At 39.5% G+C, this 16,897-nt stretch overlaps 1 protein-coding gene across 6 annotated transcripts; it reads right to left on the bottom strand.

Annotated features, from left to right (window-relative positions):
- Positions 1–454: 454 nt before the first annotated feature.
- Positions 455–14,937, bottom strand: LOC129395756 (RNA-binding motif protein, Y chromosome, family 1 member F/J-like). 6 transcript variants are annotated; one of them, XM_055107184.2, is made up of 13 exons: positions 14,774–14,909; positions 14,032–14,090; positions 12,797–12,909; positions 12,227–12,330; positions 9,086–9,263; positions 7,024–7,176; positions 4,897–5,011; positions 3,832–3,942; positions 3,286–3,396; positions 2,740–2,850; positions 1,708–1,818; positions 1,533–1,621; positions 455–1,033 (listed from the first exon to the last, which is right to left on the bottom strand). In XM_055107184.2, exons 3-13 carry the CDS (start codon positions 12,903–12,905, stop codon positions 732–734), a joined length of 1,494 nt encoding a protein of 497 aa, XP_054963159.1. In that variant the 5' UTR covers positions 12,906–12,909; positions 14,032–14,090; positions 14,774–14,909; the 3' UTR covers positions 455–731. The 6 variants fall into 6 exon arrangements, with proteins under 6 accessions (XP_054963159.1, XP_054963158.1, XP_054963163.1 ...); XM_055107183.2 differs by lacking the exon at positions 14,032–14,090 and having other exon boundaries at positions 14,774–14,937; XM_055107187.2 differs by lacking the exon at positions 1,708–1,818 and having other exon boundaries at positions 457–1,033.
- Between the last annotated feature and the right edge of the window lie 1,960 nt (positions 14,938–16,897).

The following is a 16,897-nucleotide window of genomic DNA, read 5'->3' on the forward strand; positions in this document are numbered from 1 at the left end:
AACTACGAACATTTAAATTCATTATGGTATGCACCTGAGAAACTTAGCTGGTTCACTTCTGATTTAGGTTAAAAAAAAAAGTTTTCATTACCGTTATCCTCTTCAGTCACAGAATGCTTCACACAGAATGTTCTGGATGTCTTAAACTTTAGTATCAATACATCTAATTATTTCCTTTGACCTGTACTATTCCTCTAAAAAATAAACATTTTATGGTGAGGCAGACAGTTTTGTAGTCTTTCTGAAGACTTCTCCAACATTTTAACCTTGTTAGTTTTTAAAGAGAAACAGCCTAATTAGAAAACTTGAGCAGCTTGCAAGGGCGACATAACACATCCCTAATTTTGCATCTGTGTTCAAAGAAACAAAGGAAAACGTACAACAAACTACACAATTTACTCTCCTATTGAATTTGCTTTAAGCATGTGCGGCTAACCAATAACACCAGGCATCTTGCAGTACATGTAAAATTTTATTGTGAAAATTTTAAGGTAGATATTACATCTAAACACTTTCCAAATAGCATCAACAAGCATGAAATTACTTTGAAAACAATTCCTTTTCCTTTGAATACCTCAAAAAATTCATGGAGGAAGTCAGTATCTACCTCTCTCCACAAAACCAACATGTTTCTGTCAGTAATATGCAGGTAACGATGCAGAAATAACATTTCAATTTTTGATTTGCAAACAAGGTTTGGTATGCAATAACTATTATTTTGAATGCTTGCTTTAATATCTGCTCGAGTCTCCTTTTTCAGATCGACTCTCCCCACCATCTACTATAGATGCCACATAACTTGAGCTACCATATGCTTCACGAGGATCAGGGAGCACCCTACCCAGAGAAGGCGGATTCCTTTGGTCTTTTCTGCAAACATGCTCACGATCACAATAATGAAAATCACCACAGCTCCTTGAGTAACTCTCCCAACTTCTGCCATATCTATCTCGTGTATTACTATATGCATGGCAGGTGCTTCCACCATAAGACATCCGAGGCCCTCGTGCAGGTGGTGCATCATGAGACGTCCCTGCAGGGTTGATAAAATAATATGTGGGACTACATTTAAACATTTTTACTGCTATCATTAAAGCATGAATTAGTTAAAGTACTATTTGGAAATATCTGCTTTCCTCCGCCTTTGTTGACAGGATATTAATCAAGTCTTCAATAGTCAGAAGGTTTTATTTAAGAGAAGTGTAAGAGTAGTATTTTGCAGCTTAACAAACTTAATTCTAAAGTAAATGCTCAGTCACATTTTCTTAACGTTAACTGAAGTTCTCACCTTCATATCATTCCCTAGGCTTTATACTGATAATGAGTACCAGATAAGCACTGTTTATTTTATTATTTGTGCACAATGATGAAAATGAATAAATATGTTTCTGGGATGATCAAAAAAAAAAGAATACTCAATATTTAAACATGTTGCATATGTCCTTTACAATTTTCCTTAGAATTTCATTAAAATAACAATCCGGTCTATTAAATAAAATTCTGTAATTTACAAATCCATCCTGGACCCTTACCGTATCCCTGAAATGCATCTCTATAAGAACTTCCACGTAGATGTTCAGAATGATCTCTACCAAGGGCCTCACCGTAGCCATCGTGATAACTAAATTGAAAAAAAAAAAGTCTTTTCAATTTCCGAATGAACAATTTAAGAAATCCATTTGATAAATCCAGATAACATGACAGTACCTATATCCTCTAGAGGAATGTTCATCCCAACTAGAATGACCATAATCACGGTATGCATAGTCTCTAGGTGGTGGAGTATAATCCCTGGTTTCTCGGGAACTTGGACTATTTCTGCGTGCACAAGTTTAAGCAAGGAATGTTAAATTGTCAAATTGTAGTATCCAAAATAGAACTACATTACAACTTAAACACAGTTAAATTGCCAACCATCTAAATAAAATACCCACAGATCCCAAATGCCCAAAATGCCCAAATGCCCAAAAAGCACATGAAACAGATACTGATAATCAATGATGCAGGAAATGCATTTCAAATAAAAAAGGAGCTTCCACACTTCACACACACACACTGGAAGGGCAATAAATTTTCAAAAGCAGGAAATAACAAGTGTTTGAGAGGATGTAGATAAATTGGAGCCCTGACACAATGTTATTTGGAATGAACAATATAAGAAATCTATTTGATAAATCCAGAAAAAGTTACAGTATCTATATCCTCTAGAGGAATGTTCATCCTGCATAGAATGACCATAGTCTCAGTATGCCTAGCCTCTAGATGGTGGAGCATAATCCCTAGTTTCTCGGGAACTTAGATGATTTCTCTGTGCATAAGTTTAAGCAACAAATTTTAACTTTTCATCTTCTAGTATCGAACACATGACTAACTTACAACTTTAAATTAAAAGGCCAAACATCTAAATAGATATTTCTCCAAATAAAATAGGCAAATGGCCAAAAAGCACAAGGGACAGATACTCATATTCAGTGATTCAGAAAATGCATTTCTTTTTGTTTTATTATACTTTAAGTTCTAGGATACATGTGCATGATGAGTTAATGGGTGCAGAAAATGCATTTCAAATCCAAAATGAGATATCATATTTCACACACACAGATGAATGGCAATAAATTTTCAAAAGCAGGAAATAAAAAGTGTTTGAGAGGATGTAGATAAATTGGAGCCCTGATACAATGTTAGTTGGAATGAACAATTTAAGAAATCTATTTGACAAATCCAGAAAAGGTACAGTACCTATATGCTCTAGAATAACTTTCATGCCGACGAGAATGACCATAATCATGGTAAGCATGGCCTCTAGATGGTGGAGGATAATCCCTAGTTTCTCGGGAACCTCGATGATTTCTGTATGCATAAGTTTAAGCAACAAATTTAAATTTTCTACTTCTAGTATCTGATATATGACTAACTTACAACTTAAACAAAATTAAAAGGCCAAACATCTAAACAGATATTTCTCCAAATAAAATGGGCAAATGCCCAAAAAGCACATGGGACAGATACTCATATTCAGTGATTCAGAAAATGCATTTCTTTTTTTTATTATACTTTAAGTTCTAGGGTACATGTGCATGATGGGTTAATAGGTGCAGAAAATGCATTTCAAATCCAAAATGAGATATCATATTTCACACACACAGATGAATGGCAATACATTTTCAAAAGCAGGAAATAACAAGTGTTTGAGAGGATGTAGGTAAATTGGAGCCCTGATACAATGTTAGTTGGAACAAACAATTTGAGAAATCTATTTGACAAATCCAGAAAAAGGTACAGTACCTATATCCTCTGGAATAAGTTTCATGCCGACGAGAATGACCACAGTCACGGTATGCATGGCCTCTAGATGGTGGAGCATAATCCCTAGTTTCTCGGGAACTTCGATGATTTCTGTATGCATAAGTTTAAGCAACAAATTTTAAATTTTCAACTTCTAGTATCCGATATATGACTAACTTACAACTTAAACAAAATTAAAAGGCCAAACATCTAAATAGATATTTCTCCAAATAAAATGGGCAAATGCCCAAGATGCACATGGGACAGATACTCATATTCAGTGATTCAGAAAATGCATTTTTTTTTATTATACTTTAAGTTCTAGGGTACATGTGCATGATGAATTAATGGGTGCAGAAAATGCATTTCAAATCCAGAATGGGATATCATATTTCACACACACACACTGGAAGGGCAATAAATTTTCCAAAGCAGGAAATAACAAGTGTTTGAGAGGATGTAGATAAATTGGAGCCCTGATAGAACGTTAGTTGGAATGAACAATTTAAGAAATCTATTTGACAAATCCAGAAAAAGGTACAGTACCTATATCCTCTAGAGGAATGTTCATCCCGATTAGAATGACCATTATCACAGTATGCATAGCCTCTAGATGGTGGAGCATAATCCCTCGTTTCTTGGCAACTTGGATGATTTCTGTGTGCATAAGTTTAAGCAACAAATTTTAAATTTTCAACTTCTAGTATCCAATACATGACTAACTTACAACTTAAACAAAATTAAAAGGCCAAACTTCTAAACAGTTTTTCCCCAAATAAAATCGGCAAATGCCCAAAAAGCACATGGGACAGATACTCATATTCAGTGATGCAGAAAATGCATTTCTTTTTGTTTTATTATACTTTAAGTTCTAGGACACAAGTGCATGATGAGTTAATGGGTGCAGAAAATGCATTTCAAATCCAAAATGGGATATCATATTTCAAACACACATTGGAATGGCAATAAACTTCAAACAGCAGGAAATAACAAGTGTTTGAGAGGATGTAGATCAATTGGAATGCTGATACAATGCTAGGTTGGAACGGAACATGATGCAGCTACTATGGAGAAATGTGGTGGTTCCTCAAGAAAACAAACATCATTATCATAGGACCATGCAATTCCACTCATATACACCCAGAACCGAATAGGCATACTCAAACAAATATTGGTGCGTAGAAATACTCGGGTGGAAACAACCCAGATAAAATAATGGGTTAATAGCTTGTGGAAGGAGTGAAGTGCTATGATGTAAATGAACCTTCAGGACATCATGCAAAAGGAGAGGAGACAAATACAAAAAGTCATGTAGTGTTTGAGCACATTAACATTAAATACCCACAACAGGTTAAGTTCAGAGGCAGAACACTGACTGGTGTTATCTAGCAGCTGAGGAAAAGGAGAAACTGGGAGGGACTGCTTAACTGGTAGTTGGAGTTTTAATTTGGAGTAATGAAAATGTTCTGGAAGTCGATGGAGGTAGTTGTTGCCTGGCACAGAACGTATTAAACACCACTTAACTGTTCACCTTATAATATTTAATTTTGTTATGTGAATTTCATCACCACAGAAAAAAAAATCAACTGTGTTTTTTAATTTTTCCTTTACCCATCGTTAGTTGCATAACCATCATATCTTGGTGACATGCGATCATTTCTCCAGGAAGATATTGTCCCTCTGCGTGGAGGAACTCCATAATTCTCTCTTCTTTGTGACATGGGACCTTTAACATTCAAATGATGGAGCATTACGTAAAGAACACCAAATCTGAAACGCTATTTTCTCTTCTCTCAAACAACTTTTTAAAATTATTTCTTCTATGACTCCATTCTTTGCTTCCTAAATTACTAGACAGACATGACACTGTGAATATTTCTCATGGCTTTGGATAATCCCATGGCTTCCACAAGGCCAGTTCTTCTAATGAAGCTGAAGGCAAACATTAATGCTTAGGTAAAAGTTCATTTGTAATGGTTAATAACTACTTAGTTCTTATTTTCTTTTTCATGTAAATTACTGATGACTGTGAGTGACACAGGGAAAACACGTAAAACCATCAAACTCTTCACTGATTTTAAAGTTTACATACATTGTCCTTTCTCAGCCAAAGAAGGTAGATTTTCCAATATCATTCAGTCCATCTCACACACACATAAATACAGCTACCTTTAAATGACTCTATGCTAAATGTTTACATAAAAGTTCTTTATGTCTAACTGGTTGGCTCTATCTTAAATGTTGACAAATTTAAATGTATTAGTGAAGATTTTCTAATGATGGTCAGGATTTGCTTTTACTGCAAAGAAAGCAATGCTATGCAAGGGGTCATTACAACATTGTTGCTATTTCAAAATAGAAAGTTTCTCCTTTAATATATTCTTCACTTGCTATTCCTTAGAGGTCAGTGTTTCACATATGATACCTTCACTGGCTAATTTTCCAATGGAAATGTGTTGGCTTGGGTATCCTGAAGCCAATAAATACCTCCTTTCACCGATACTCTACGTATGAAATGTAAAATTGAAAATGGCAGTTTTTAACTTCCTCCATATGTGGATGGAGGACTAAGAAAGAATTTTAATTTGCTCTGCTTAAACTTCCTTGCTAAGAACTTTTATTTATTGTCTTATTTTCTTCTGCTCAGTCTGCAGTCTTACAATTCTCAAAAGTATTACTTGCATTCAACCCTACTGCTCACCTCATGTTGCTTAGTTCTAAATTCTCTCCTCAAATAATTTCAAATCTTACACTAAGGACCTTGTGTTAATGTTTAAACATCCCGGTACAATCTCAATTACTGATTTACATACACCTATATTTCACAACTCTGCATTTCTGTGATATCCACTTAATTTAAGAATTTTGGACTCCTACGTGTCTACCTCTCGAGCCTTAAATTTATTTTTAAATCATATTTAAGCCCAATGACTCCTTGTCTGCTAAATGCTCTTGTAGTTCTTTTGAATCTTCATGCAAGCAGAGAGTATGCCTTGCACATACGCATTACTGAGGTCTCAGAAGCTGGATGGCCAGGCTTAGCGGCTCACACTGTGAGTGAGTGTGGAAGGCTGAGGCAGCTGGACCGCTTGAGCCCCAGGCTTTAACATCAGTTTTGACAATGTAGTCAGATCCTCTCTCTACAAAAACATAGGAAAAAAATGTAGCTAGGTGTGCTGCTGCATGCCTGTAGTTGCAGAAACTCGGGAGGCTGAAACAGCAGAATTGCTTGAGCCCAGGAATTTGAGGCTATAGTAAGCCGTCATCTCACAAATTTGAGGCTATGGTAAGCCGTCATCTCACATAGTGCACTCTCACGTAGTAAGAGCAAGACTCCAACCCGGCAAAGTCACCGAACAAGCAATTTTTAGAATGGGACACCAGGGGACTTAGGAAATGGAAGAATTAATTACATCAAGAAGCCTACCATCAAAGAATACTGCTAGGAACTTTTAGAAAAATTAAGGGGAATTTTCTAGCCAACACAGGATTAAAAGGAATGTTGGCCTCACTCTAATCACTTCTTTGATCTGCAATGAGAAGCTCAAGTATTTCTTCAACATAAATCTGAAAGGTACCTAGTGAGATAGAAACTATAATAAAAGCTATCAATCAGCAATTATGCTCACGTATGTGTCACTTCCCTTTTGTTCAATGAACTTAAAGCTAAGCATTCAGGTAAAACGGCTCATTTTCAGTCATACAAAAACTACGGTCTTTCTGTCAGGTAGCATTTACCTTGGCTTCCCATCCAACTACTGCTTCTTGCCACAGCAGAAGGAGCAGATTTTTTCAGAGGAGGACCTCCACTTCTTGAAGATGGACCTCTTTTAACTGGAGTGAGTCCCCTAGAATAACTCATCTTGAGATCAGGAGTGTATCCACCATCATCTGTATTTCAAACAAAATCTTTTTAGTTAACTAACATCACTGTTTCTTAAATGGCTAAGTTTTAGTTGTTTACAAATATTTTCTACATTTTATAACAAATTCACATTTTGTCTAAACTAATAAAATTAGCATTCCTACATGGTATTAGTACACTTCAAGCAATAAAAGTTCATTTAGAAAACCTAGAAAGGAACTCAAGTATCATAATATATCGGTATGAGGGAGAGATGTGGGAAAATGGGGCGTGAACAGGGCAGAAACCTATCACTAAAATATCTAAATATAATAGGCATAAAAATATTAAAAGAAAAATGATAACTGACTGTTTATATCCTTCTGTAATGAGGAAAAATTTTCAAAGCACATCATAAAGATAAACTAATTTCCATTCAAAGAAACTCAAATATTTCCAATACCAAGAAGTCACATATCAGGAAAATACATTGTCTCTAAAATTTGTTAACACAATATAGAATTCTTAAAATTCCCTTATGAGACACTAATTTTCAGATGAGACTATGCTGAATTTTAACAGTCTTTAAGAATTGCATATTCGGTAATATAAACATTTTTATACGTCTACAAAAATGTAGATATATGCCAATTGCCAGGTGGTGTTACAGGTTAGAATTTATATATACATTCTCGTCCGTGGCAGAGTATAATTGAACCTCACCCTCAAGATCAGTGGAGACAAAATAGCCATGAAGCTATGCATCTTAAACTGGAGCAAACACTGCAATTTCAACTTGAAAACAATCTCCAATTAATTACACGTCTGGTTATTAAAACTCCAAGTTAATTGTTAGAGTTTTGAAGGTTGGTTAATAGATAATACAACTTAACCAACAGGTTTATTTATTTATTTATTCAGATGCACTCTTGCCCTATCACGCAGGTTGGAGTGCCATGGCATAACCTTGGCTCACTGCAGCTTTTGCCTCCCAGGTTCCCGTGATTCTCCTGCCTCAGCCTCCTGAGTAGCTGGGATTACAGGTGCACGCCACCACGCCCAGGCAAATTTTTTTGTATCTTTAGGAGAGACAGGGTTTCACCATGTTGGCCAGGCTAGTCTGGAAATCCTGACCTCGTGGTCCACCTGCCCTGTACTCCCCAGGTGCTGAGGTGACAGGCGTGAGCCACCTCGCCCAGCCCATCCAACAGTTTTTTTTTTCCTTTTTTTTTAAATATATGGTTTGTTTTTCTTTTGGATGTAAAGATGGACCCCTCATTTCTATTAAGTAAATCACTCATAAATATCATTTTCAGTGACTCAGCCTCCAGCAAAGAAAGATTCATACATATCTGTGAAACCGTGGTTTTTAGAACTTTCCAGAGTCACACACTCTTTTCAGAAATTAAAGTTCTACATTTCTTCAATTGAAAATGCTTTATGGCAGGCCAATGTACAAACTCTCTGTATCAAAATTACAAAGCAATACATTTGCATAGATGTTTCCACATGTAGACACAAGAAAACAAATACTGCAAAATCAATCTTCAGTATTCAGTTACTTTTTCCTGTTGGAAAATTTTAAATATTACATCGTACTTTGATAATACAACTGACACGAAGTTCTGGGCCCTAAAGTAGAAAACTCTAAAGTATAATGAATATAAATGGGTTCTGCAGAAAACCGGTTGAGTACAGGCAATCAGCATTCACAAACACAACCCAGTTTCAAATGTGTGTTACTTCAATGCAAACTTACTATAATTTTAAAACAAATGTTAGATATTAGTTCAATCATTCTTCTAATACGCCTTTAGTACTTAGAAATAAGTTTGCTTATTATCAATAAGCTAATTTTCTCTTCATACAGGAAATAAAAAAATTGAGAAATTTTGATATCGTCAAACTTATTTTCTTTCAGTCCTATGGTTCCATCTTTATATTTTAAAACATTACCCAGGTGTCCTTCATGTGAGGGAAGCCACCCTCTTGTTCCTCCACTGCTTCCTCTTGCAGATCTCAGACTTCCTGAAGGGCTTCTGGTTCTCGAAGAAGCTGGTGGTCTCCGCCTACCATCACTTTGAAAAGATGGTTTCTTGGCTTGTTCTACTTTTATTGCTTTTCCATCCAAAGACTAGAAGTATTAAGGGTACTATCAATAACACTGGCACATTTAACGTATGCACATTTTACAAACATTTTTACATCAACTGTAGTTCAATTCGAGGTATTTTCTCTCAAAAGGAAACTTTTTTTTCTCCTAAAATGAACACATCTTTCGCAATGCCAAATTTGAGACAGTTACTGAGCACATGCCTTCCATTAAGGGATCAAACACAAATTCTATTTTTCAAATTCCTTGAAAACTTCTCCATTATTAAAAAAAAAAAAACTCAAACATAAAAAAAAAGATTGACCCATCACACATTCTATGGAAGAATGTGGCACATCTGTTTTTTACAATATATAATCCACTTCATCTTTGTAGTCACATCACTGATTTGAAAGTTGCAATGTCCCAACGAAACTTGTGTCATTTAAAAAAAAATGAGCTTACTTTTTCAGAGTGATTAGTCACATTACTCATTATGAGTTGTTTCTTGTTGGATTTGCTAACACTTACATAAAATGTCCCCATATGATTTACAATTCTATATTGACTCTAAAAATGTTTCTGTAAATGTGATCCTTGTTTGATCTCATTAAGTTTTCTTGCCTTACTCATTTCTTACCTTGCCTTAGACGTGCCCCTAAAAAACAAATCTTAATATAGTACTTCAGGTAATTTCTCAGAAATGCTTAACTATCCTAATTAATTTCATAATAACATTTTTCACTGTAATCTTTTCTACAGGCCACAGCAATTTTTGAAAACAGTTCAGCTAATAATGCGATTTTAAAATTACATGGCTTTTGTTATTTGGAGGAAGGACTTAAATCCCTGAACAAGACCCCTTGCAGCCACATCGCCCGTTGTTCCTACCTTGAAACTTCTTTTGTTATTTCTGGGCTCAAAATATTTTCCCCAGATTTGCCCACGGCTGCTTCCTTCCCAGTGTTCTGAAGTCAGCCAAAATTCCTTAACTGTTAATTCCCCCTGAAAACTCGAAGAACCTCCTTTATTGGCCATCTTAACATTAATGTGCATACAACATTCATAGTTATTTTAACACAATAAAACATGTGAGATGAAGTAATTTAGAAATAACGTTGGCTGGGCGCGGTGGCTCACACCTGTAATCCCAATACTTTGGGAGGCTGAGGCAGGTGGATCATGAGGTGAAGAGATACAGCTCATCCTGGCTAACAGGGTGAAACCCCATCCCTACTCAAAGTACAAAATTAGCTGGGCGTGGTGGCACGCCTCTGTAGCCCCTGGTACTGGGAGGCTGAGGCAGGAGAATCGCTTGAACCCGGGAGGCGAAGGTTGCAGTAAGCCAAGATGGCCCCACTGCAATCCAGCCTAGGGCACGCAGCGAGTCTCCATCTTAAAAAACAAACAAACGAACAAAAACTTTACACAAATTATCTGCCCTTTTGCTTGAAAACTAGAGGGAAAAAAGAAATTATCATAGATTCCTATACAGAAGTCAAAATTATCTCCATACCTACCACAAAGCCATGAACCAAAAGCAACTCTCGGTTTCTACCACAGCTTGAAATACTAATTTATAAGGGTGAATAAAAATGTACTTTCTGCTATGTGACAGGAAGTGTGCTAGATGTAACAGAAAGAAAAGCAACTAGCAAGACTTAAATATGCACTATATACAATTTCACGATCAATAGATTAATACATAGTACAGCGAGTAGAAAATACCTACAATACGCAATGAGGAAGAAAATATGAAATCTAAGTGGTTTTTGAAGCATAAATTTTATTTATGAGCCATACACAGGGAAGGATAATTCTCAAGAAGTCTAAAAAAGCACTTTGGGAATAGCGTGAAGACTAACAGGACCTAAAAACAGATTGGGATAATGTTATTTATTTATTTTATTTATTTTTTGTTTTTTTGAGACGGATTCTTGCTCTGTTGCCAGGCTGGAGTGCATCGGCGTGGTCTCGGCTCACTGCAACCTCTGCCTCCTTGGGTTTAACCGATTCCCCTGCCTCAGCTTACTGACTAGCCGGAACTACAGGCACACACAACCAGATGCAGCTAATTTCTTTTTTTTTTTTTTTGTATTTTAGTAGCGACAGGGTTTCACCATGTTGGCCATTATGGTTTCTTTCTCCTGACCTTGTGATCTGCCCGCCTTGGCCACCCAAAGTGTTGGGATTACATGCATGAGCCACCATGCCCGGCATGATTGGGATAATGCTATAAAGCAAAAAACACTAAAGAGCACAGAATGGAATGCTCTTGACTACAATGTAAAGGAATTCAATAATTAACATAATTACATAGAAGTTTAAAGCTTAAGTAAACACACAATCTCTAGATTTAAGACTCAACAGGACAAGAGACCATTGGTTCAATCAAAACAAGTCCTCAAACACACTGGGGAAATGAGTAATTAGCTATTCATGTTACATAAATTACTCTGGTGACAGGAAAGAAATGTCCTTAGGAGAAAAAGCAAGCACGGAGCCAAGAATGCCAGTTACTTCTTCTGTTATCTGACTTCAATGTTCTCATATTATTTTCTATTTTCAACTACTTAACCTTTCCGTAAATGTAAGGGTCTTATTTAAATACACTTTTGCAAGAATATATTTTCATAAAATACATTCTTCAAGAAGGAAAGAGTCTTTCCTTCTTGTGCATCTGTTATTAATAGCATTTAATAAATATTGACTTATTACTTTCATTTACATGAGGGTTCCTTTTAAGTTTTAAAGCTCTTCAAAACCTTTTAAAATCTATTTGCACTCATATCGAAATACAAACATAGAAAAAGGTTACCAAATATTAATTTATAGAATGTTAATTCCAATACCCTTCCAACTACACTTGCACGTATATGGCACAAAAAAGAGGATGGCTTCATATGTCATTCTACTATCTTCAAAAGTTTAGTAATATTAAAAAGACCTAGAAATATTGTTAATTGAAGAACAGAGTTAGAATATTAGTAATAAGGGACTCTTACCTTTCCATTCATATCTTTGGCAGCATTCTTAGCATCTGCAGGGTTCTCAAAAGTAATAAATGCAAAGCCTCTGGATTTGCTGGTTCGATCCTTTATCAAAAGAACTAAAATATATGAAAACATTTTACATTCATATAATGGACTCATCAAGGTACTCACCATCTAAAGGTTACATCAAACTAAAAAATAATTGCATTTCACATCACTATTATGGTTCTCAGTACTCAGTCACCCCTACAGTCAGTCTAGTTTATTCCAGTTTGTTTCGGAACTCCACAGCACATTTACTTTCCCTCATTTTCCTTTCTAAGTAGTAGGTTATCCTTTCCACAGAACCTTAACCTACTACTATGAGAATTTTCCAAATATCAAACGGATACTACAAAATAAGAGTTTAAAATGCATAAGGCATTTTAACGTAGGTATACAATGAACTTCGAAAAAATATATTTTTTCAAAACATATATATATATAACATACATATTTTAAACATACATATTGAAATATACATGTGAAAATACACACACACACACACACACACAGAGAGAGAGACACGGTTTTAAGAGTTACCTTCTGATATGGGACCATGTTTCCCAAATACTGCTTTAAGCATCTTCTCATTGGTTTCTCTATTGAGGCCACCAATGAAAAGCTTGCCAGGATGATCTGCTTCTACCATTGTGCTGTAAATGGTAAAAAATTATCTATATTTAGATATAAATAAGCTAAAAAGAGAAAATTTTATTACGTACTGTGCTGAAAACCCAAGTAAAATTCCCTTCCCGAGGCTGACATCTTTTTAATATTTCTTACTTTATATATGTAAAATTTGTAACACTCAGAGCAGAGGGGCACTAACTTCATGGACAAATGCTGCATTTTAGTATGTACCTGACAAAATCTCACTTCTAAAAATTAGATAAGAAAAGCTATTGTAATTTTCCTCAGTTGCAATATGAAGAATGTCCCCATTTAAATAATTTTATTTGAAAAGAATCTATTTATGAGGTACAGTGTGATGTTTTGCATATTTTCTTTCTTGAGATGTATGTCTCCTGTTGCCAAAGTGAACTGCTCACCGCAGGCTCTTCCACCCAGCCTCAACTGATCTTCCTACATCTCAGCTTCCCAAGTAGCTAGTACTACAGGCGCTTTCTACCACAGCTGGGCAATTTTTTGTATTTTTAAAAATAGACAAGGGTTTCCCCATAGTGCCCAAGCTAGTCTCCAAATCTTCGGCTCAAGTGTTCTGCCGGCTTGGGACTACCAAAGTGATGGGATTTCAAGGGTGACTCACCACACTCAGCATGATATTTGGATAAGAGATTAAATCGAGCTACTTAAAATGTTCTAGGAGGAGAATATTTTAAATATTTTACCATCTTTTAGTGATTTGAAATATACAATAGGTCAAAGATCCCCAAACCCTAGCCTTCAACCCGTACCTATCTGTGGCCTGAATGTGATGCCGGAGGATGACATGTAATACCTGTCTGTGGAGAATGTAACGCCTGAGGATGACCTGAGGTGGTACACTTTTATCCGGAAACCATCCTCCCTACTCCCTCGCTGGCCCTCCCTGTCCCCGTGACAGCCTCACTGCCCCACCTGGCCTCTGTCACATTGCTCCTACCGGAAGACCCGCCCCACCACGTGCCCCTCGGAGCCCTGCCGCCAGCCCCCACTCCCAAACGTGTCCACCTCGCCGCCTTCTTCCCCTGCGCAACCCTTGTCTGAGGAAAAACTGACTTCTACTAAACCAGTCCCTGATGCGAAAATAGCAATGAAAGAGTCCATTACGTTACCCAGGCTGGTCTCAAACTCCTGACTTCAAGCCATCCTCCGACCTCCACTTCCCAAAATGCTAGGATTACAGGAGTAAGGCAGTGTGCCAGGTTAACAGAATAACTTAAGCGCATCTATTTTGTTCCAGTTTTCGGCTATCTAACTCCATTTATCTCGGTTACACCCACTTATTCGGTTTAAATTATTTACGGTGCCAAAGATACATGAAACATCTTTCAAATACTGTCATACAACGAAGGAGACAATCACAGGCTTTACAGAGGCAAACTGAAACTCAGATTATTTGTGGCCCCATATTTCTACATACACTAAAGTAACACAATTTATGTCAAAATTTGATAATTTCTTCCAAGCAAATCAGACACGCGACATGTGCTAACTAAAAGTGTGACTTTTTAATCGCAGTGGTTAAGTGTATTGCCTGTATTCTGAATTATGACCACATTCACAGAGAAAACCCGCTTTAATAAAAAGTGCACATGAAAACAAATGGCGGCTTAGCACCATCTCCCACAACTAGTCGGACATATTAGGCACTTAAAGGTAGAATCCTCAGCAAAAATCAATGAGTTTAACGAAAGTGAGTCTCTTAATAGCACTGAGGAGTTCTTTCCCCCACTGACTCCTCCCGTAATTCAACAACCACACATAGAAAACCCATCCCCTTTTGTAGACAAAATCCCAAACCTTTGCTTTCTATTCTTGCCGAGAGACCCAGCTGTCCAGAGAAACAGAAAATACCTGCGCTTTTTAGTAGGACAAAGAGCCTGAGGTTCGCCTGGCCCTCAGGCCGTACGGAACCGGCTTCGGAACACCACAGGGCCAACTGCGGGAAGGACAGCGGCAGCTACCCCGAGAGGGAAGGACGCCAGAAGCCGTGCCCGGAAATCCCGCCTACCTCCAGCGGCCAATCATTGCGAAGGCGGTGGGCGTCAGCCAGTTCCTGCGAAGGCTGTGGGCGTGTCCTGAGGCCCCTCCGCCCCAGCTGGCCTGCAGCTCCATCATCTCGCGGTAACTCTTCCGAGACCACGCTTGTGCCATGTGGCGGGCGGCGGTGGAATAAGGCACACGCGAACTGTGAGCCCTTTGCAATTGTGGGCATGGAAGACCTACACCCTAACTGGCATCCTGAGTGTGGCAAGACATTAATTAACCCACAGGGAACACATGAAACATCTCACTTCATTAGGCAGGCTAGGCTGATGGTACCGAATATTGCAGATCCAGAGGGGAGAGAGAGGGACAAGCGCTGCCCGCTGGGGCGAGGGCAGCGGCGGTGGCTTGGGGGGATTGGGGCAGGGCGGGTGCGTGGGACTCAAGTTGACTGGTACGTTGCTGAGGTGGAATTCCTCTGCACCAGAAGCTGAAACCCTGCAAGGATTCTGTCAGGTCTAGGCAAATACATACTCCGAGTTCCATGGTTCCTCCCTGAGGATGCTGTACTCACAGGGGCATTCCAAAGGACTTCTCATCCTGTGTCCTGGGCACACGGGAGGCCTACCGCCATGGTCGCCAATGCAGTGATCCGTGTGCACTGCTTTGCTGGTGCAGAGGCTCTCACAAATGCAGTGGTGGCCGTGGTGCCTGCTAGCGGGGCTCTGGAAGCCAGGGCCTTGGCATCCGACTCCAGGGCTGCTGTGCGCAGCTAACCCTGCTGGGTATCTGAGCCGCAGTGTGAGAGTGACAGGCTAAGGGCCCTGTGGGGCTCCCCAGGAACCCTGTTCCACATAGGTGTAGGATGTGGTTCTCAGCAGGGCAAGGCCCGCAGGCCTCTCCTGGAGTTGCCCCCAGAGTCGAGGGGTGCCGGGGGAGGGGGTGAGGGGTGGGAGGCACAGGCTTTGCTCTGTTGGAGCCTCAAGGAGGGCACCATGTTAAGGCTGGAGGCTGTGCAGGAGAGGATGGTCTGTGCACAGAGCAGGAAGACAACCCTGGGGGAAGAGGCATGCTAGTGGGGGATGACATCATTGCAGAGATGGAGGTGGTGGCCAAGGAGGAGGCCAATGTGGAGCCACAGCAGGAGGACCTGCAGGCACAGCCTGGCCCTGGCCCCAGTACGCCCCAGCCAGCAAGAGACTCGCTGGACGTCCTTCACTTGGAGCTCCGCTACGTGAATGTCCCAGGCCACATGGCATCCCCGGCTTCTGGGCCAGAGCCATATCCTTGCAGCTTCCAATTCGGGATGGTTGGCAGCAGGGGATGGGCGCCGAGCTCCCGGGAGCGGAGGTGGGGGGAAACAAGGTGGTAGGCACTGGCGGTCAGCCAGGATTCAGGGCATGGGGGACAACAAGGGGAACCGAGAACAGGCTCATGCACATAGGAGGGCAGCTGAATTGCATGTGCCCTGAGGGCATGTGGTAGGGACAGGAAGCCAAGCACAGCACTCACCAGGGAGAACAGCAGCGCCAAGGACCCATCATAACAGCAGAAAGTTGAAGGATACGATTCACTGGGAAAGTCCCTGGAGGAAGGGGAGTCTGCATGCCCATGCCAGCCATGGAACTTCCCTGCTCCCCTTGCCTGTGTCCAGCAAGCTTACCCCAGAAACACAAGGTGCTCAAGACTCGATGTCACTGTGCACGGGGCTGCTGTCCTATGCAAGGCAGGCACTGTCTCCCCAGACACAATTTCTTCCCTGTGCCAGCACTGCACCCAAAGATGTTTAGGCCCTGAGTATATATAAGCTCCCTTGAAACCACTCGAGCTCCATGGGGAGAGCCAGGCACAGCCCCGTAGCTACTTCTACCCACAGCGGTTGCCTGGGGTGGACACGTGCACCCCTCAGGGAGACCAGGAGTAGGAGAGACCACACACTCAGACAGCAGCAGAGCCTGTCTAGCACCCAGCACAGGAGGGCCTCCTGCAGCT

Source organism: Pan paniscus, chromosome Y (assembly GCF_029289425.2).
Source record: "Pan paniscus chromosome Y, NHGRI_mPanPan1-v2.0_pri, whole genome shotgun sequence".
NCBI lineage: Eukaryota > Metazoa > Chordata > Mammalia > Primates > Hominidae > Pan > Pan paniscus.

What these genes read in the sequence shown, in the direction of transcription:
- LOC129395756 (XM_055107183.2), bottom strand. Translation starts at nt 12,905, where the DNA reads ATGGTAGAAGCAGATCATCCTGGCAAGCTTTTCATTGGTGGCCTCAAT. An exon ending in CATTCCTCTAGAGGATATAG is followed by an intron (nt 1,622 to 1,707) that starts GTACTGTCATGT and finishes TTTTCAATTTAG; the next exon opens with TTATCACGATGGCTACGGTG. An exon ending in AGATGCATTTCAGGGATACG is followed by an intron (nt 1,034 to 1,532) that starts GTAAGGGTCCAG and finishes TCAACCCTGCAG; the next exon opens with GGACGTCTCATGATGCACCA.